The sequence below is a fragment of the Mobula birostris genome, chromosome 1 (assembly GCF_030028105.1).
Source record: "Mobula birostris isolate sMobBir1 chromosome 1, sMobBir1.hap1, whole genome shotgun sequence".
Taxonomy (NCBI): domain Eukaryota; kingdom Metazoa; phylum Chordata; class Chondrichthyes; order Myliobatiformes; family Myliobatidae; genus Mobula; species Mobula birostris.
In genome coordinates, this window is record NC_092370.1 from 221,926,464 (window position 1) to 221,947,336 (window position 20,873).

General features: G+C 43.3%; 2 protein-coding genes across 9 annotated transcripts in view; one reads left to right on the plus strand and one right to left on the minus strand.

The window, feature by feature from the left end:
* LOC140204987 (kelch domain-containing protein 2) overlaps positions 1-15,765 on the plus strand; it is a 58,234-nt gene extending 42,469 nt beyond the window's left edge. Inside the window, exons 13-14 of one of the 2 annotated variants that reach the window (XM_072272042.1) lie at positions 834-1,019; positions 15,061-15,765. In XM_072272042.1, the coding sequence (XP_072128143.1) occupies positions 834-1,019; positions 15,061-15,086 (212 nt within the window). In that variant the 3' untranslated portion in view covers positions 15,087-15,765. Of the gene's footprint in view, positions 1-833; positions 1,082-15,060 lie in introns of those variants that run through there. The other variant, XM_072272034.1, reaches the window with a different exon arrangement.
* gstz1 (glutathione S-transferase zeta 1) overlaps positions 5,780-20,873 on the minus strand; it is a 34,815-nt gene continuing 19,721 nt past the window's right edge. For 3 of the 7 annotated variants that reach the window (XM_072272070.1, XM_072272078.1, XM_072272054.1), the window contains 10 exons: positions 20,034-20,081; positions 19,845-19,896; positions 19,254-19,321; positions 16,204-16,284; positions 15,307-15,432; positions 14,231-14,309; positions 12,792-12,844; positions 9,259-9,308; positions 6,785-6,918; positions 5,780-5,922 (listed from right to left, as the gene is read on the minus strand). In XM_072272070.1, the coding sequence (XP_072128171.1) occupies positions 6,798-6,918; positions 9,259-9,308; positions 12,792-12,844; positions 14,231-14,309; positions 15,307-15,432; positions 16,204-16,284; positions 19,254-19,321; positions 19,845-19,896; positions 20,034-20,081 (678 nt within the window). In that variant the 3' untranslated portion in view covers positions 5,780-5,922; positions 6,785-6,797. Of the gene's footprint in view, positions 5,923-6,784; positions 6,919-9,258; positions 9,309-12,791; positions 12,845-14,230; positions 14,310-15,306; positions 15,433-16,203; positions 16,285-17,283; positions 17,414-19,253; positions 19,322-19,844; positions 19,897-20,033; positions 20,082-20,873 lie in introns of those variants that run through there. The other 4 variants (XM_072272088.1, XM_072272104.1, XM_072272063.1 and 1 more) reach the window with 2 other exon arrangements.

Here is a 20,873-nt window from a genome sequence, read left to right on the forward strand (position 1 = left end):
TGTCCCCCTGTACACCTGGTCTCTGCAATCCCTCACCATGCACTTCACTGCAAAACCGATTAGAAAACACTTGAATCAGGAGTCCTGATGAATGGTCTTGGGCTGAAATGTCAACTGTTTATTCCTCTCCATGGATGCAACCTGACTTGCTGAGTTCCTCCAACATTTTGTGTGTGTTGCTCACGATTTCCAACAGCTGGCGAATCTCTTGTGTTTATAATCAGCAAACACCACCTTTGCCGGACATACTTGTACTCCATTAATGACTGACTTCTTCAGTGCAGAGGATTATGGGTAATATGACCTCTATTATTAACACAGTGGGCACGTGGCCAAGTGGTTAAGGCATTGGACTAGCGACCTGAAGGTCATGAGTTCGAGCCCCAGCCGAGGCAACGTGTTGTGTCCTTGAGCAAGGCACTTAATCACACATTGCTCTGCAGCGACACTGGTGCCAAGCTGTATGCCCTTCCCTTGGACAACATCAGTGTTGTGGAGAGGGGAGACTTGCAGCATGGGCAACTGCCAGTCTTCCATACAACCTTGCCCAGGCCTGCGCCCTGGAGAGTGAAGACTTTCCAGGCGCAGATTCATGGTCTCGCAAGACTAACGGATGCCTTTAATTTAATTAACAGACAGGGCAACTGAGAGGGAGCCTGGGTGGAGTTGAGAGATCACTTTATGAATAGTGGTGACCTTTAGCGATCATTACGCTTGTGAAACTGAGAGTGTTGTAGTAATGGAGTATGCAACTACAAATGCTGGGCAATTTTCTATCAAGTGGACATCACCCAGCACTAACTCCTTCCTTTCCATACTCTCTGCACCCCCAGACACCTACAACTGGAGCAGTCTGAATCACCATCCTCTGTCCTCTGTGCCAAGAGCAGGTCATAGCCTAGTGTACCTGAGCTCAAGCCAGGGCAGCACAGGGACCTGCCTCAAACTCCTGGTCTTTGGAGGTTCCGACAGCGCTGGACAGTTCTACAATGACACCCTTCAGGTCACTATGGAGCTGGGTGAGGACTGCTCAGAAAAGCCCCATACATGAGATTATCCACGTGTGCCAGGTGAAGGTGGCCTGACCAGTAAATAATTAAACTGTATCGCTGGGACCTTGTCTCCTTGTGTTAATGACAGAGGTAAAAAATCTGAATAACTAACCAGGACTGTGTGGTCACAGCCTTTTACCCTCTGGGGTGTAGGAGAATGAAGGGAGATGTGATAAAGGTATATGGTTAATTAGCCATTGTAAACTGTCCTGTGATTAGACTAGGGTCAAATCAGTTGCTGGGCTGGAAGAGCCTATTCTGAACTGTATTTCAGTAAAGAGATAGAAAGATAAGAGTATTGGGTATGGGAGTTGGGATGTTACAGTGAAGCTGTATAAAATGCTTCTGAGGCCGAATTTGGAGTATCATGCAGTTCAGGTCATCTACCTACAGGAAAAATACCAACGTGATGAAAGTGCAGAGAAAATTTACAAGCATGTTGCCTTGACTTGAGGATTTGAGTTACAGGGAAAAGATGAACAGGTTAGTACTTTATTCCCTGGAACTTTGGAGAATGAGGGGAGATTTAATAGAGGAATATGAAATTATGAGGGGTTTAGATAGGGTAAATGCAAGCAGGCCCTTTCCACTGATTTTGGGTGAGACTAGAACAAGAGGTCATGGGTTGAGAGTGAAAGGTGAAATGTTTAAGGGGAACTTCATTTGCTGGTGAGAATGTAGAACAAGCTGCCGTGGGTTAGATATTAAACAGTTGGGAGAAGTACATGGAGGGCTGTATTCTGGGTGTGGGTCAATGGGACCTGACAGAATAACAGTCTGGCATGGACCAACTGGTCCAGAGTGCCTAGTTCTGTGCTCTATGACTCTATTTTGGCAGTGTAGGGTTTGTGAAACTTGTTTATGGTTTAGAGTTCTCTTTTGAAGTGAATTGTAAGAAAACTGAAACAGAATGACTTTTAGAGAAAGAGTTCTAGGATTACTCATTAGACGAAGGCTGTGGAAGCTTTAGAAAGGCTGTAGAGATTTACCAGGATGCTGCTTGGATTAGAGTGCATGTATTAAGAAGATAGGTTGAGTGAGTTAGGGTTTTTCTCTTTGGAGAGGAGGAGAATGATGACTTGGTAGAGGTGTACAAAATGATAAGATGCATAGAGTGGACAACTATAGACTGTGGTGGAAATGGCTAACAAAGGGCTATAATTTTAAGGTGATTTATTGAACTTTTAACCTACTCCACACATACCCCTCCGTTTTCTTTCATCCATGTACCATTCTAATAGTCTCTTAAATGTCCTAATGTAGCTGCTTCTCCCACCACCCCGGCAGGGCGTTTCACGCACCCATCATTCCGCAAAAAAATAGAAAAAAAACCTACAGTAGCTCTGACATCCTCTCTATACTTTCCCTTATTTTATCTTAAAACAATGCTCCCTATCTCCGTAAGACATATTCAATAAACTAAGCACCATCCTGGTAATTCTCTACACCCTCTCTAAAGCTTCCATATCCTTGAGGCAACCAGAACTTGTTTTAGGAAGGTATAGGGGTGATGTCAGTGGTAGGTTTCAGAAAGTAGTGGGTGCACGGAGCGTGCTGCCAGGTGTGGTGGTAGAGGCAGATACATCAGGGACATTTAAGAAACTCATTGGCACATGTATGAAAGATAAATGGAGGGCTGTGTGAGGGGGAAGGATGAGATTAATCTTGGAATAGGTTAAGAAAGCCCTCTGCTATGCTGTACTGTTCTATGTCTGAACAACTAATCAAAACTGTATGGGTGCCATTTTCACTCCGGGTTCTGGTGTTGTAGTTGACTTATTTGGGCAGTGGTGGGTTTGTGTGATGTATTTACTGTTGTCATCTGAAGGGACTGTAAGGCATCTGACTGCTCTGACTTTGAAGAATGAAGAGAGATCTCATCAAAATCTACCTAATTGAAGGCCAAGATGGAGAAGATGTTTCCTATTGTGGGGGAGTCTAGGAGCAGGGGGCACAGCCTCAGAATAGAAGGATGTCCCTTTAGAACAGAGATGAGGAATTTATTTTGCTAGAAGGTGGTGAATCTGTGGAATTCGTTACCATAGACGGCTGTGCAGGCTAAGTCATTGGGTTTATTTAAAGTGGAGGTTGATAGGTTCTTAATTGGTACGGGTGTTACAGGGAGAAGGCAAAAGAATGCAGCAGTTTTATTTGTATAGCACTTTTCAAACACCAGCCAGTTCAAAGTGCTTTAGATAGAACAAGATATATAAAATCAAATATCAAATTTCAGGCAATATAAGAAAATAAAATCACAAAAAATAGTCATGATAAATAGAAGTTACAGTGCAGGAGATTCTAATCAAAAGCTACAGCAAGAAGTTTTAAGCTTTGATTTAAAAGAGCTTAAAGTTTTGGCAGACTTCAGATCTTCTGGAAGGTTATTCCAGATATGTGGTGCATGGTAACTAAAAGCTGCTTCACAGTGTTTAGTTTTGAACCTGGGGACAGGAAGCAGACCTGCCCCAGACAACCTGAGAGCTCAGGAAGATTCATGATGCAGCAAGAGATCAGATGTATTTTGGCTCTAGACCACTGAGTGCTTAATAAACCAGTAGTAATATTTTAAAATCAGTCCTCTGATGGACAGGAAGCCAGTGTAGCAATCTGAGAACTGCAGTGATATATTCTACTTTCTTCGTCTTAGTGAGGATTCTAGCAGCAGTGTTCTGAATGAGCTGCAGCTGTCTTGAGGGATTTTTTACAGAGACCTGTGAAAACGCTATTACAGTAGTCAAGCCTACTAAAAATGCATGCATGTACAAGTTTTTCTAGATATGAGTGTGTGAGTGAGAGTAAGAGTGTGTAATATAACTAAGATAGGTGGAGTTGTGGATAATGAAGTAGGTTTTCAAAGCTTGCAGAGAGATTTAGGCCGGTTAGAAGAGTGGGCTGAAAGATGTTTAATGCTGATAAATGTGAGGTGCTACATTTTGGTAGGACTAATCAAAATAGGACATACATGGTAAATGGTAGGGCATTGAAGAATGCAGTAGAACAGAGGGATCTAGGAATAATGGTGCATAGTTCCCTGAAGGTGGAATCTCATGTGGATAGGGTGGTGAAGAAAGCTTTTGGTATGCTGGCCTGTATAAATCAGAGCATTGAGTATAGGAGTTGGGATGTAATGTTGAAATTGTACAAAGCACTGGTGAGGCCAAATTTGGAGTATTGTGTACAGTTTTGGTCACTGAATTATAGGAAAGATGTCAACAAATTAAAGAGAGTACAGAGAAGATTTACTACAATGTTGCCTGGGTTTCATCACCTAAGTTACAGAGAAAGGTTGAACAAATTGGGTCTTTATTCTTTGGAGTGTAGAAGGTTGAGGGGGGACTTGATAGAGGTATTTAAAATTATGAGGGGGATTGATAGATTTAATGTGGACAGGCTTTTTCCATTGAGAGTGGGGAGATTCAAACAAGAGGACATGAATTGAGAGTTAAAGGGCAAAAGTTTAGGGGTAACATGAGGGGGAACTTCTTTACTCAGAGAGTGGTAGCTGTGTGGAACGAGCTTCCAGCAGAAGTGGTTGAGGCAGGTTTGATGTTGTCGTTTAGAGTTAAATTGGAAAACTATATGGACAGGAAAGGAATGGAGGGTTATGGGCTGAGTGCAGGTTGGTGGGACTAGGTGAGAGTAAGAGTTCGGCACAGATTAGAAGGGCTGAGATGGCCTGTTTCCGTGCTGTAATTGTTATATGGTTTTTTATATATATATGTATGTATATGTGTATGTGTGTATGTATATGTATGTGTATATATATGTATACACACACACACACACACACACTCACCAAGATCTAGAAAAATTTTTCCACATTGTCAAGACAGGTGGGCAGAGAGATGGCATCCAGAATCAGAAATATGGCATCACTGACACATGAAATTTGTAATTTTGTGGTAATCAGTACACTGCAGTACAGAAACATTAAGTTACAATATAAAAAAATGTGCAGAGAGACCAAAATACTGAGGTAGCAGTCATAGCCCTCCCATCTATGTACTTGCCAAATGTTGCAGTCAAACCTGCATCCACCCCCTCCACTAGCAGCTCAGTCCGCACTAGTACCACCCTGAACCCATGACTTCTAGTTCTAGTCTCACCCAACCTCAGTGGGAAAGCCTGCTTGCACTTATTAATGGCTGTGTCCCACTGGGGCAAGAAGTGGTTGAACCAATTGTGATGAACAGCAGCCAATCCTCTGCACCTGAGGCTGCCTTTCTCCACCTCCTGGACTCAAGCAGGGCCACCGGTTAGTCTACCAGCTAGTGTAACTCTTCACAGTACCAGCAGCCTGGGTTAAGTTCCTCCTACTGCCTGTAAGGAGTTTGTACATTCACCCCATGACCTCCTGATGCTTCAGTTTCCTACCATATTCAAACATGTACGTATGAGTTTGGGTTAGTAACCTGTGGGCATGCTTTGTTGCATGGAAGTTTGGTGACACCTGTGGGCTGCCCTCAGCATATCCTTGGACTATTGGTCATTGACAGATGTTTTGATGTCTTTCTCTTGCTCTGTCTCCCTGCTAATCATCTTCTAGTTCAGTATGAGTTTATTAACCAACCACAGGCAATGCCACATCTCCTCTGCTGTTTCTTTATCCATCCTCTTTCAGCAGGTCCCGACGTCCAAACAGCAAAGCAGCGTACCCTTGTGTTGCTGCCTGCCCTGCCTACAGGCTGCTCAATGTTGCATTTCTTGACAGAATTAAACAGAGGTAATTTCAGTCTTTAAATTTATTCATCTTTTAATTTAAAAAAAAAGTGAAAATGGAGAGAAGTTGATAGTCCACTGATTGGTATAATTTGCAGTTCTTAATTTGTCAGCTGTATGTGTCAATATGGTTCAAAGTGTGACCAAAACCCTAAGGAAAAAGACAAAAGGTGAGAATGTTAACATAAAATCTATTTGCACAGTACAGGCCCTTCAGCCTCAATGTTGTGCTTTTTAACCAAACATTTTAATTCCCATTCCAACGTGTCGGTCCAAGACGAAGCTGTCCTCAGGATAGAGAAACAACACCTTATATTCTGTCTGGGTAGCCTCCAACCTGATGGCATGAATATTGATTTCTTCTGGAAAACTAATTCTCCCCCATTACCCCTCTGACCTTTTCTTACCTGCCTATTACTTCCCACTGGGTCCCATCCTTCCCTTTCTCCTCCCCTATTAGATTCCTTCTTCTCCAGCCTTTGACTTTTCCCCACACCTGGTTTCACCCATCACCTTCCAGCTACCCTCTTTCCCCTGCCCCCACCTTTTTTATTCTAGCATCTCCCCCACCCCACCCCTAGTCCTGAAGAGGGGTCTCGGCCTGAAACATCAACTATTTCCATAGATTCTGCCTGACCTGCTGAGTTCTTCCAACAGTTTGTGTGTAGACTTGGTCTATCCATCTTATCATCTTATGCACCTCCATCAAGTCACCTCTCATCTTCCTTCACTGCAAAGAGAAAAGCCCGAGCTTGCTCAACCTATCCTCCTAAAACATGCCCTCTAATCCAGGCAGCATCCTGGTAAATCTCTGCTCCCTCTCTGAAGCTTCCAGCTCCTTCCCATAATAAGGCAACCAGAACTGAACACACTATTCCAAGCCCTAAGCAGTGTTTGATAGAGCTACAAATTACTTTGCAGTCCTTGAACTGATTAGAGGTGTAGGTAATTTTGTTTTTTTTTTAAATAAAGCCAAATAAAATGACATCTTCATTTATGGTGCAGTCCCTCACCTTACTGCTTGATTCATGGTCCTGGAGGAGAGTCAGGTTGGCAGGAGGGGTGACTGACTTTGAACGGCTCTAGTTCCAGGAGGGATTTGTTGATCTTTGAAATGGTAGGAAATGGAGCCATATCCACCTTATACCTGTAGGAGATAACAAGGTGTACTTGTGTATAATAGGGGAGATGATTCAGATTTGTTACATACAGTGGCATGCAAAAGTTTGGGCGCCCCGGTCAAAATTTCTGTTACTGTGAATAGCTAAGCGAGTAAAAGATGAACTGATTTCCAAAAGGCATAAAGTTAAAGATGACACATTTCTTTAATATTTTAAGCAAGAAAACTTTTATTTTCATCTTTTACAAAATAACAAAAAAAGAAAAGAGCCCAAAGCAAAAGTTTAGGCACCCTGCATGGCAGTACTTAATAACACCCCCTTTGGCAAGAATCACAGCTTGTAAATGCTTTCTGTAGCCAGCTAAGAGTCTTTTAATTCTTGTTTGGGGGATTTTCACCCATTCTTCCTGGCAAAAGGCTTCTAAGTTCTGTGAGATTCTAGGGCTGTCTTGCATGCACTGCTCTTTTGAGGTCTATCCACAGATTCTTGATAATTGTTTAGGTCGGGGGACTGTGAGGGCCATGGCAAAACCTTCACCTTTTTCTCTTGAGGTAGTCCATTGTGGATTTTCAGGTGTGTTTAGGATCATTATCCTGTTGTAGAAGCCATGCTCTTTTCATCTTTGGCTTTTTTACAGAAGGTGTGATGTTTGCTTCCAGAATTTGCTGGTATTTATTGAATTCATTCTTCCCTCTACCAGTAAATGTTCCCCATGCCCCTGGCAACAACACAAGCCCAAAGCATGATTGATCCACCCCCGTCCTTAACAGTTGGAGAGGTGTTCTCTTCATGAAATTCTGCACCCTTTTGGCCAAAAAGTTCTATTTTAACTTCTTCATTCCACAGGACTTGTTTCCAAAATGCTTCAGGCTTGTTTAGATGTTCCTTTGAACCTTTTGAATAGAACTTTTTGGCCGCAATGGGCAAAGGTATGTTTGGAGAAAAAAGGGTGCAGAATTTCATGAAAAGAACACTTCTCCAACTGTTAAGCACAGGGGTGGATCGATCATGCTTTGGGCTTGTGTTGCAGCCAGTGGCACGGGGAGCATTTACTGGTAGAGAGAAGAATTAATTAGATTAAATACCAGCAAATTCTGGAAGCAAGCATCACGTCATCTGTAAAAAAAAGCCAAAGATGAAAAGAGGATGGCTTCTACAACAGGATAATGAATCTAAACACACCTCAAAATTCACAGTAGACTACCTCAAGAGGCACAAGCTGAAGGTTTTGCCATGGCCCTCACAGTCCCCCGACCTAAACATCATCGAGAATCTGTGGATAGACTTCAAAAGAGCAGTGCATGCAAGACGGCCCAAGAATCTCACAACACTAGAAGTCCTTTGCAAGGAAGAACGGGCAAAAATCCCCCAAACAAGAACTGAAAGACTCTTAGCTGGCTACAGAAGGCGCTTACAAGCTGTGATACTTGCCAGAGGGGGTGTTACTAAGTACTGCCATGCAGGGTGCCCAAACTTTTGCTTGGGGCCCTTTTCCTTTTTTATTATTTTGAAACTGTAAAAGATGGAAATAAAGTTTTCTTGCTTAAAATATTAAAAAAATGTGTCATCTTTAACTTCACGCCTTTTGGAAATCAGTTCATCTTTTACTTAGCAATGCACAGTAACAGAAATTTTGACCGGGGTGCCCAAACGTTTGCATGCCACTGCATATATTGAAACACCCTGTATTGTGTCATTTGCACTAACATCCAGCACAACCCTAAGGGTGTGCTGGGGGCAGCCTGCAAGTGACATTAGACATTCCAACACCAAACAGCATGCCCCCAATGCTCGGCAAAACACAAGTAGCAGCAAAAAAATCCCAAAACAGGCCTCTTTTGCACCTCCCCATACATAATCACACCCAGGACGGGCCAGTTTCGGCCCTCCAATCCTTGAAGTTTACAAAATCTGACACTGACACAAAGCTGACTATAGCAGAAGGGCTAAATCATTGTTCAAGGATGTAAACGTAGGGAAGCATCATAAATGGAGAGACAGTGCTTAGGAAGGTAGAGCATTTAAAATTGGGGTGATCAACGGCCAACATTTGGATATAGATATCTCAGATTTAAAAAAAACACACACACAGGAGTCTGCAGAAATTGGGAAGTAGAGACACTGAAAGGCTTGAAAGCTAGGGTAAGAGTTTTAAAACAATTTGCAAGGAATGTGTTTTGGGAGGGTTGAAAAGTTATATCTTGTCTACTCCAGCAACAGCCTAAGGGCTGAGAGTGGGGGTGGGGGAGCCACAGACAGAGTGAAGTTTGGAAACTCTTACCCTGAAGTCACTATGTATGGATTTAATTTGATTTGTATTTATTTATTTACTGAGATAATTGCCAAAAGGATGACTGGAACTGTACCTCACCGCATTGTACACCTGTGGGACCAGACACAGGTCTGCCATCGTCACCTAGAAAGCACAAAACCATATTACTAGATCAGTCGTACTATAGCTCCTGATTAATGTCCCACAGGGACCTCGGCACCCAGCACATGGTGAGGGAGCAAGTAAAGCTCAGAGTAATAGAGTATTGCAGCACATAAACGCACCCTTTAGGCCATGTAGTACATGCTGAATTGCTCTTCTGCCTAGTCCCATCACAGCCCTCCATACCCCTCCCATCAATTTAGTAATCTAAACCTATTAAATGTTAACATCAAACCCATCTCTACCGGCAGTTCATTTCACACTCGCACTATACTGTGAGTGAACAAGTTCCCTCTCAGGGTTTCCTTAAATATTTCACCTTCCACCCTTAACCCATAACCTCTAGTTCATCTCTCTCCCAACCTCAGTGGAAAAAGCCTGTTCACATTTACCCTATCTACATCTCTAATAATTTTTTATACTTCTATTAAATCTCCCTTCATTCTCCTACACTCCAGTGAATAAAGTCCTAATCAATTCAATCTTTCCCTATAACTCTGGTCTTCATGTCCTGGCAACATCCTTGTAAATCTTCTCTGCACTCTTCAACCTAATTGACATCTTTCCTGTAGGTTGTTTCCCAGAGCTGCTTACAATGCTCCACATTTTGCCGGTCCTACATCTTACAGGATTTCAACATAACATCCCAGCTCTTGTACTCAATACTTTGATTTATGAAGGTCAATGCACTAAAAGCTCTCTTCATGAACCTATTTATTTGTGATTCCACTTTCAAGGAATTATGAATCTGCATCCCCAGCTGCCTTTGTTCCACTACACTCCTCAGTACCCAGTCACTGTGTAAGTCACCTCACACTAGAACACAGTACAGGCCCTTCAGCCCACATCTCTGAAGATCCATCTTGGGCCCAAATTACAAAGAAGGCATGACAATGGCTGTATTTCATTAGGACTTTGAGGAGACTTGGTATGTCATCAAAGACTCTCACAAATTTCCACACATGCATCATGGAAAGCATTCTAACTGGTTGCATCAATGTCTGGTATGGAGAGGCCACTGTACAGGATTGCAAAAAGCTGCAGGCTCCATCCTGGGCACTAGCCGCCCCAGCATTGAGAGTATCTTAAAGTCAATGCCTCAAAAAAAGTGACATCCATCTTTAAAGATCCCAAGCACCCAGGGCATGCTACCATTGAGGAGGGGACAGGAGCCTCAAGACACACACTCAGCATTTTAGGAATAGCTTCTCTTCCACCATCGGATTTCTGAATGGATAATGAACCCATGAACACTACCTCACTATTTTTGTTTCCATGGTCTCTGTCTACACTTCCCACTGCCTCAGTAACGCTGCCAGCATAATCAAAGACCACACTCACCCTAGACATTCTCTCCTTTCCCCTCTCATCACAAAAGCCAGAAAGCATGTACCACTAAGCTCAAGGATCTTGCACCTTATTGTCTGCCTGCACTTTCTCTTTAACTATAACACTTTATTCTGCCTTGCCTATTCCCTTATCCATTCGTCCCTCCCCATTAATCTCCCACCCAGCAAGCAGCCCAAGTATGGGGCCCTTTCACCTCCTCCCTCACCTCCATTCAGAGCCCGAAGCAATCCTTCCACCTGAGGCAACACTTGAGAATCTGTTGGGGTCATCTATTATATCTGGTGCTTCTAATGAGGCCTCCTCTACATTGGTGAGACCTGTGCTAAATTGGGGGAGCACTTCCCCTCCATCTGCCAAAAGTGGAATTTCCTGCTGGCCAACATTTTAATTCCAATTCCCATCCTCCTCCTGAGATATCGCTCCATGACCACCTCTTGTGCCACGATGCCAGGGTGGAAGAGCAACACCTTATAATTTGCCTGGGTAGCCTCAAACTGATACCATGAATATAGATTTCTCCTTCCAGTTAAAAAAAAACTTCCCTCCCCCTCCCCTCTTCTAATCCCCCACTTTGCCCTCTTAACCTGTTCTCACATGCCTATCACCTCCCATGGGTCCCGTCCTCCTCCCACTTCCCTCTTCTATTCTATTCCTTCCTCTCCATCCCTTTACTTTTCCCCAGCCCCCTGGCATCACCCATCACCTTCAAGCTATTCTCCTTTCCCTGCCCCCACCATTTTACTCGGTCATCTTCCCCCTTCTTTTCCAGTCCTGGTGAACACACTCAGCCCAAAACATTGACTGTATATTCATTTTCATAGTTGCTGCCTGATCTGTGTTTTACATGTGTTACTTTGTTCTGCATTTTGTTACTGTTTTCCATTGTATTAACTCAATCATTGATGTAAAGAAATGATCTGTATGGACAGCTTGCAAAACTGCACCTCAGTACATGCAACAATAATGAAACAAGAATCTATATAAACTAATTTACCATTTAATAACCCAAGTTACCATTTAATAATCATCCAGCTTACCTCAGGAAGGCAACATAAAGGATCCCTGCTCCTGCTACAAATGGCAGGAGTTAATGAAGTCTGAAGTCCCATACCACCAGGTTCAGGGGCAGCTACTTCCCTTCAACCATCTGGCTCTGGAATGAACTAACACAAGCCTAACCAACCACAGCAAGAGGACACTACAGACCATCTCTCACTCTACCATAGATGTGTCTCCTTGTTGCAATAATATCTTTCTTTTATGTTTATTTATTTATTTATTTAGAGGTATAGCACAGTCACAGGCTTTTCTGACCGTACAAACCTGCAGTGCCCAATTACATCCAACTGGCCAAGTAATCTTCTAACCTGTACATCTTTAGAACCTGAGAGCACCTGGAGAAAATTAATGCAGTCATGAGGAAAGAATACAAACTCCTTATGGACAGCAGAATTGAACCTAGGTTGATGATGCTGTAATAGCATTACAATAACCACTACACTACCATAAAACCACAGGACAGACATAGAATTAGGCTATTTGGCCCAATGAATCTGCTCTGCTCTTCCATCATAACTGAATCATTTATACCCTTCAACCCCATTCTCCTGCCTTCTTCCCATAACTTTTGACACCCTTACTAATCAAAAACCTACAACCTTTGCCTTAAATATACTCAATGACTTGGCCTCAACAGCCATCTGAGGCAATGGATTCCACAGATTCACCACCCTCTGGCTAAAGAAATTTCTCCTTGTCTCTGTTATAAAGGGACAACCTTCCATTCTGAGATTGTGCCCTCCGGTCCTACACTACCACCCCCCCCCCCCCACCTACAGGAAACATCCTCTCCACGTCCACTCTATCTAGTCCTTTCAATATTCAATAGGTTTCAATGAGATAATGTGCCATCTTGACTTCCACAGTCTTTTTCTCTTCTCTGTCCGGATAATTTATGTTCTGTACCCATGTGCCTGTGATGCTGTTGCAGGCAAGCGTTTCACTCTACCTGTACCTCACTGTACTTGTGCACATGATCTGATGAAACAAACTGATTCCAACTCCTTCATTTTCATTCTAAACACGAGATCCACTTGGAAGCTTGCCAGTACGTACCTCATCACCGACACAATATCGTCCTGACACCTGTTGCAGGAGACACTCTAGAGCTGGGAAAAAAAAAGACAAAAGAAATTAGTGCAGAAAGATGGGATCAGAGCAAGATGAGCCAAACAACTTAGTTACATGGGGCCATTAGTAAAACATCCCTTGTAATCTCAGGCCAGGCTGCGGCACTAAGCAACAAAGGGATTTAAGGCCAAATGGCCAAAATTTTGGTCAAAGAAACTTCGCTGAACTTGGTCACAGATTTTACCAAGCTGCTTGAAGGAGAGAAAGTGGAGCTTTAAAAATAATTCCAGGTTTAGAAAAATGTGTTTACCAGCATGGAGAAATAAGACAAGACACGTAGGAGGTCAAAGTACAGAGTGCAAAAGATCTGAGGGAGGTGGGGTGGAGTTGGGAGGATGAGACCTTTTGTAAATAAGGGTTTTAATATTAAGCCACTCAGACAGGAGCCAGTGAGTACCAGGGTAATGGTAAGCAAGGGAGAGTACAGGAGAGTTTAAAGAATAGCGTAATATTCACATGTATATCGAAATACTTAATTTGTGTCAATGACCAACACAGGCCAAGGATGTGCTGGAGAAAGTCAACAAGTGCTTCCAGCATCAACAAAGCATTCCCACAACTTCCTAACCCTAACCTGTATGTCTTTGGAATGTGAGGGGAAACCCAGGTGGTCACAGGATGAATGTACAAGCTCCTTACAGATAGTGGCAGGGAATCACTCGTTGATCGTTCGTATACAAAGTGAATGTACTGACCACTATGCTACCTGTCAAGTTTCACAAGGATATTGCCAGGACTTTGGGGGGGGGGGGGGGGGGCTCAAATTATAAGGAAAGACTAGATAGGTTGGCACTGCTCTCCCTACAGCATTGGAGGCTGGGTGGTGACCTGAGAGGTTTATAAGTCACGAGGGGCATAAGTGAGGTAGATGGTCAGTTTTTTTTCTTCAGGGTACAGGAAATACAAGGCAGAGATTAAGGAGAAAGGGGAAAAGATTTAAAGGGGACCTGAGGGGAACTTTCACACAGAAAGTGATGGGTATATGGAAGAAGCAGCTGGAAGAGGTGATTGAGATAGATACAATTGCAGTATTAATAACAACATTGGAAAGTTCAGAGAGGGAAGATTTAGAGGAATGGGAGTCAAACATCCATCTACATGAATTCCATTTGACTGCACTTTGATCAGCTTGAACAAGTTGGGCCAAAGGACTTTTACTGGGCCATTCTGTATAACCATACAAATCTAAGTTAGCACAGGGGCAACTGGACTACAGGTAAGTTTAGAAGGCTGTTGAGGACTTGTTGAACAATGGAATCTAAAGGGTTTGATTAGGAGGAGTGAGGAGGTACTGAGGTGTGAGGTAAACTGAACAAGAACATTAAACGGCAGCCATCCAACACGACACGATCGCCTGATCTCACCCTGCAGCCCGTTGATGATGAAGTGTTGGGCCCAGTCTAGCTTCTTCTCTTCTCCTACCCTTTGCAGCACACCCAGGTTCTGAAAGATCAGAGAGCACTGTGACAATATGCTCATTCTAGAGACAGTAAAACAACTCAGCCCAACTAACCCCTCCCATGGTTATTCAGAACTTCAGACACAATCCAGCCCTCTGTCAATCAACTTCGTCCACACTTTTCACTGCCTCAGAAAAGCAGCCAGCATGATCAACAACTTCACCCACCTTGATTATTTTCTCCTCTTCCCCCTCCAATCAGGCAGAAGATACAGAAGCCAGAAATCACATGCCATCAGGCTCAAAGACTGCTTCTGACAAACGTATCAGACTTGTATGATAAACTCCCAATCTATCTCATCATGACCCTTGAACTTTGTTTACCTACTGTGCACTTTTTCAGTAACTTTCTACCACCTTGATATACTGATGTATGGAATCATCTGTCTGAATAGCACACTATCGAAACTTTCACTGTAGTTAGATTAGGGTGTCGAATTATTATTTTTCTTGTGGACTAACTTTCCTATGCTTGCTTATAGTTTTGATGTAATCACCTATGTGCAGGTAAGTGTTCAATGAATTTTCCAGTGATTCTAATATGGCTGATGCTGTATTTTCTAGAAGCTTCTCAGTTTTTCTGTAGCAGGTATCATGCCCCTTTAAATCTGGCTATTTCACAGATTTCATTCTATCAATGGAATGTGTTTTATCTCAAGTCAGAGTATGAAATGACTAACTTATTTTTCTTTTTTCTTTGCTCTTGTTACACTTAAACCATGGGAAACCACCAAGTTTTATGCCTCATTCTTGACTTCTGAAGAACCCCTGGATCAATATCACTAGATCCAACACACTTGGTATGTGAAAATAGTAAAATAATACTCCACATGTGCAGCCAGATGTGTGTAACAAACCAAACTTGAGGGGCAGAGAGAGGAACTGCTGCTCTCTGTCAAACAACTGAAAGCACAAAGAATTCGCAGGGCGAGTGAAGGTGGAACCAGACTGGTGGGGTATGCACTGGAACCAAAGCCATACCTGTAGGGGCTGGATCCCAGAGGTAATGAGGTCAGAGATCATGCGGACTTGGGCACGTTTCTTGGGATCAGCGGGCAACAGCCGTGGATTGGGTCTAGTCTCTTCCAGGTAATGAATTATGGCCATCTACCATCAGCAGAGAAAGTAACAATCAAACTGAAAGCAACAGTTCACAAAAACAACCAGAATTGTGTGTTAAAGACTGGATTCGTTCACACAGAAAAACCTAAAATTTACAAAACAATTTGCATGGTATGGTAGTGCCAATAATCAGGTTTCAATTCCCACCACTGTAAGGAGTTTGTACATCCTCCTCATGACCACGTGGGTTTCCTCCCACCTTTCAAAGACATATCGGTTAGGTCTTTGGAAGACATATGCTGCAGGCTATGTTGGTGCTGGCAGCATAGCAATACTTGCAGCTTGCCCCAGCACAACCTTGGACTGTGCTGGTTGTTGATGCAAATGATATTTCTTTGTATGTTTTAATGTACATGTAATAAATGAATCTGAACCTGAACCTGAAGGTGGGTGGGTTGATGTGAGAAGCTGCTAGCCTCTCACCTGCCAGCTTGTACGCTTCCCCTCCACAACCCCCCCCCCAGCTTATTATTCTAGATTCTGTATGATGAAGGATCTTGGCTTAAATCGTCAACTGTTTGCTCCCTTCCATGAATGCTGCGTAACTTGCTGAGTTCCTCCAGCACTTTGCGCATTTCTCAAGATTTCCAGCATCTGCATAATCTCTACGTTCACCACTTGAGATAACAAGGCAGGTCTGAGTAATAAAGTAAAAGTTTACATATCTGGGCAAAAACAGGCCTTGAACCCTTCTCTTGGGCAAATTCCAAAATCACAGAGTAACAAAACCACTCAATAGAAACGAGCCATCCTTACCGACTGGGAGAGGACGATCCCATCGATGGAGAGCGCTGGCACCTGCTTCATGGGATTAAGCTTCTTGAACGAATCAGCGTACTGTAAAGGGAAGTTACTGATTAAAATGGTGCTCCTAACAGGACCAATATGCACCTCACCCCATCTGTCCATCAGGAGTAAAGTGCTGAAGTCTTGGGTCTGAAGATTGGGGGCCTGGGTAAGTGAGTGGATGGGAGAGAGGAAAAGAGCTTATTTTGAAGCTGTTGTGGCTGCTGCTTCTGTTGTTCTGCTAAACACTTTGGACATGCTATCCTGTCACCAGAGTACATGACAACACTTGCAGGCTGCCCCTAACACTTCCTAAGGTTGTGCTGGTTATTAATCCAAATGATTTTCTGCATGTGGATAAATGAAACTCAACAATCCCAAAGAAGGGATTCTGTCCCGTCCTGGGCAATATCTATCACTCAATTAACATCCTGCATGTGATCATGTGGCTGTAGTATTGAACTGAATTGACTTTATTTCTTACATCCTTCACATACATGAGTAACAATCTTTACGTTACATCTCTAAATGTGCAATCATAATAATTTATAATAAATACAACAGTCACATAGAAATACACTCAAATCAGCGTGAGTTAATCAGTCTGATGGCCTGGTGGAAGAAGCTGCCCCAGAGCCTGTTGGTCCTGGCTTTTATGCTGCAGAACCATTTCCTGGATGGTAGCAGCTGGAGTCGATTGTGGTTGAGGTGACTCAGGTCCCCAATGATCCTCTTTTCACAACTGTCTTTGTAAATTTCCTGAATCATGGGAAGTTCACAACTACAGCTGCGCTGGGCTGCCCGTACCACTCTCTGCAGAATCTTGCAATTAAGGGAGGTACAGTTCCCATACCAGCCAGTGATGCAGCCAGTCAGGATGCTCTCAATTGTGCCCCTGTAGAAAGTTCTTAGGATTTGGGGGCCCATACCAAACTTCAACGGTCTGAGGTGAAAGAGGCGCTGTTGTGCTTTTTACACCATACAGCTGGTGTGTACAGACCACGTGAGGTCTTCGATGATGTGGATTCTGAGGAACTTAAAGCTGTTTACCCTCTTAACCCCAGATCCATTGATGTCAATAGGGGTTAGCCCATCTCCATTCCTCCTGTAATCCACAACCAGCTCCTTTGTTTTTTGCGACATTGAGGGAGACGTTGTTTTCTTGACACCACTGTGTCCGAGAGATGACTTCTTCCCTGTAGGCCACATCGTTATTGTTTGAAATAAGGCCAATCAATGCAGTGTAGTCGGCAAATTTAATTAGCAGACTAGAGCTGTGGGTGGTGACACGGTCATGGGTACACAGGGAGTAAAGGAGGGGACTTAGTAGGAGCTTGCGGTACGTAAAATGGCTACCTCCCTCACAGAAGTAACAATACAAAGGGCAATTCGGAATCAGAATCAGGTTTATTATCACTGACCTTTGTCATCAAAATTGTTGTCCTGGATAGTGGATTCATTGTACATAAAGGGCATTTAATAAACAGGACCAGTATAAGTTTAACGTCGGTAGTAGGTAAGTTATTGGAGGGAGTACTAAGAGAGAGAATCTACAAGCATTTGGATAGACAGGGACTTATTAGGGAGAGTCAACATGGCTTTGTGCGTGGTAGGTCATGTTTGACCAATCTATTGGAGTTTTTCGAGGAGGTTACCAAGAAAGTGGATGAAGGGAAGGCAGTGGATATTGTCTACATGGACTTCAGTAAGGCCTTTGACAAGGTCCCGCATGGGAGGTTAGTTAGGAAAATTCAGTTGCTAGATATACATGGAGAGGTGGTAAATTGAATCAGACATTGGCTCAATGGAAGAAGCCAAAGAGTGGTAGTAGAGAATTGCTTCTCTGAGTGGAGGCCTGTGACTAGTGGTGTGTCACAGGGATCAGTGCTGGGTCCATTGTTATTTGTCATCTATATCAATGATCTGGATGATAATGTGGTAAATTGGATCAGCAAATTTGCTGATGATACAAAGATTGGAGGTGTAGTAGACAGCGAGGAAGGTTTTCAGAGCCTGCAGAGGGACTTCGACCAGCTGGAAAAATGGGCTGAAAAATGGCAGATGGAGTTTAATGCAGACAAGTGTGAGGTATTGCACGTTGGAAGGACAAACCAAGGTAGAACATACAGGGTTAATGGTAAGGCACTGAGGAGTGCAGTGGAACAGAGGGATCTGGGAATACAGATACAAAATTCCCTAAAAGTGTCGTCACAGGTAGATAGGGTCGTAAAGAGAGCTTTTGGTACATTGGCCTTTATTAATCGAAGTATTGAGTATAAGAGCTGGAATGTTATGATGAGGTTGTATAAGGCATTGGTGAGGCCGAATCTGGAGTATTGTGTTCAGTTTTGGTCACCAAATTACAGGAAGGATATAAATAAGGTTGAAAGGGTACAGAGAAGGTTTACAAGGATGTTGCCGGGACTTGAGAAACTCAGTTACAGAGAAAGGTTGAATAGGTTAGGACTTTATTCCCTGGAGCGTAGAAGAATGAGGGGAGATTTGATAGAGGTACATAAAATTATGACGGGTATAGATAGAGTGAATGCAAGCAGGTTTTTTCCACTGAGACAAGGGGAGAAAAAAAACCAGAGGACATGGGTTAAGGGTGAGGGGGGAAAAGTTTAAAGGGAACATTGGGGGGGGGGGCTTCTTCACACAGAGAGTGGTGGGAGTATGGAATGAGCTGCCAGACGAGGTGGTAAATGTGGGTTCTTTTTTAACATTTAAGAATCAATTGGACAGATACATGGATGGGAGGTGTATGGAGGGATATGGTCCGTGTGCAGGTCAGTGGGACTAGGCAGAAAATGGTTTGGCACAGCCAAGAAGGGCCAAAAGGCCTGTTTCTGTGCTGTAGTTTCTATGGTTCTATAACTCTTCAAATCTGCTCAAGGTTTATAACTGAAAACATTTTCAAATTGTAATATGGCTGAAGAATGCAAGTATTGCAATCACAACACCTTGCCTAGTTTAGTTTGAAGATGGTTTGAACAGAGGGTAACGGGGTGGGCACATACCTGCTGTCCTCCGTCTTTCACCAAGTTGACAGCGACCTGTTCGTACGCGATTCCTTTGAAGGCAAGAGCTGAGTGATGGAGAGAAACAACTCTTTACAAACTTAAGGTGGCACAGTGGCATAACACTTCATAGCACAAGTGACACCACTTCAATTCCCGCCACTATCCGCAAGGAGTTTGTATTTTCTCCGTGACTGTGTGGGATTCCTCCAGGTGCTACAGTTTCCTCCTACACTCCACAGGCTCACTGGGCTGGGAGGGCCTGTTACCATGTTGTATCTCTAAACAAAACTCAATGTTTCACACCCGCCCAGCTTCCCTCACTGAGCTGGGTGCAATTCAAGACAACCTCTCACCCAGCTGAAGCTCTTTTGTTTTTAAAAAAAGCAGAGTCCAAAGTTTGATGGGTTGTTGCAATTGACAAGACATAGAGCTGAACTTCTTTTAAAAGCCATCTGGGTGCCTCCCTCTTACACATTTACACCCACAGAGAGGTATGTATACACACACACACACACACACACACACACACACACACACACACACACACACACACACACTTCAAATTGCAGTCAGTTGCTGGAGCCTCACCAATTCGCACCCTCCATGAGCAGGAACTCCTGAAGTATGAGTACAACACGGGCTGGAAAGAAGCAGCACACAGTAACTATTAGATTCAAATCCACTAACAGATTGCATTAGTTTTGTGTAGACTCAGACACGGTCCAGGGCCTGCACTTGCCCTGATGAAGGTTATTGCTGATTCATGTAGATACCTACTTTACCCGTCGATGCCATGTCCTGTTGCGCTTTGTCCCGTTGTAGTCTCTGCTCCCACGTCAGACGTGCAAACAGAATTAAAATATGGGTGGACACAAAAAACACCAATCACTAACCATCACAGCTCAGTCCAGAGGTTAAAGTTTATTCTGCTATTGGCCAGATTTCATTTACTCTGGTAGATTAAATGGAAATGATGTAAATCAGAGAGCAGAAGAAATTATGTGTTCCATGCAGAGGAGATACAGAAAATACAAAACACAAGAGATAATGTAGATACCAGAAATCCAGAGTAACACACACAAAATGCTAGAGGAACTCTGTAGGTCAGGCAGCATCTATGGAGAATAGAGACTCGACATTTTGGGCCATTACCTGTCAAGCCCAAAAGCACATACTACCAGGCTCCAAAACAGCTGTTCTAAGTCTGCTGAACGGTTCCCTAGTACATAAAATGGACTCTCAATCTCACAATCTACCTAGTTATGAGCTTGCACCTTATTGTCTGCCTGAATTTTCTTTGTAACTATAACATGTTATTCTGCACCGCTCGTTTCCCTTTGTACTCTCTAGCTGCACTGATGTGATGAAATGATCTGCAGCTGCATCCTCAGGCAAACACAACAACTGACAGAGGAAGGCATATGAGGGTAGGGCATTCACCAGTTAACAGCAGAGCTATGGGGAATGTTGTAAAGCACAAGGGCCTGGTTCCCTGAAAGTGGAGTCACAGGTAGACAGAGTGGTGTAGGCGGCTCTTGCCAGGCTGGCCTTGAGAATATCAGTCAGGGCATTGAGAATAGAAGTTGGTATTTTACACTATAGTTGTACAAGACATTA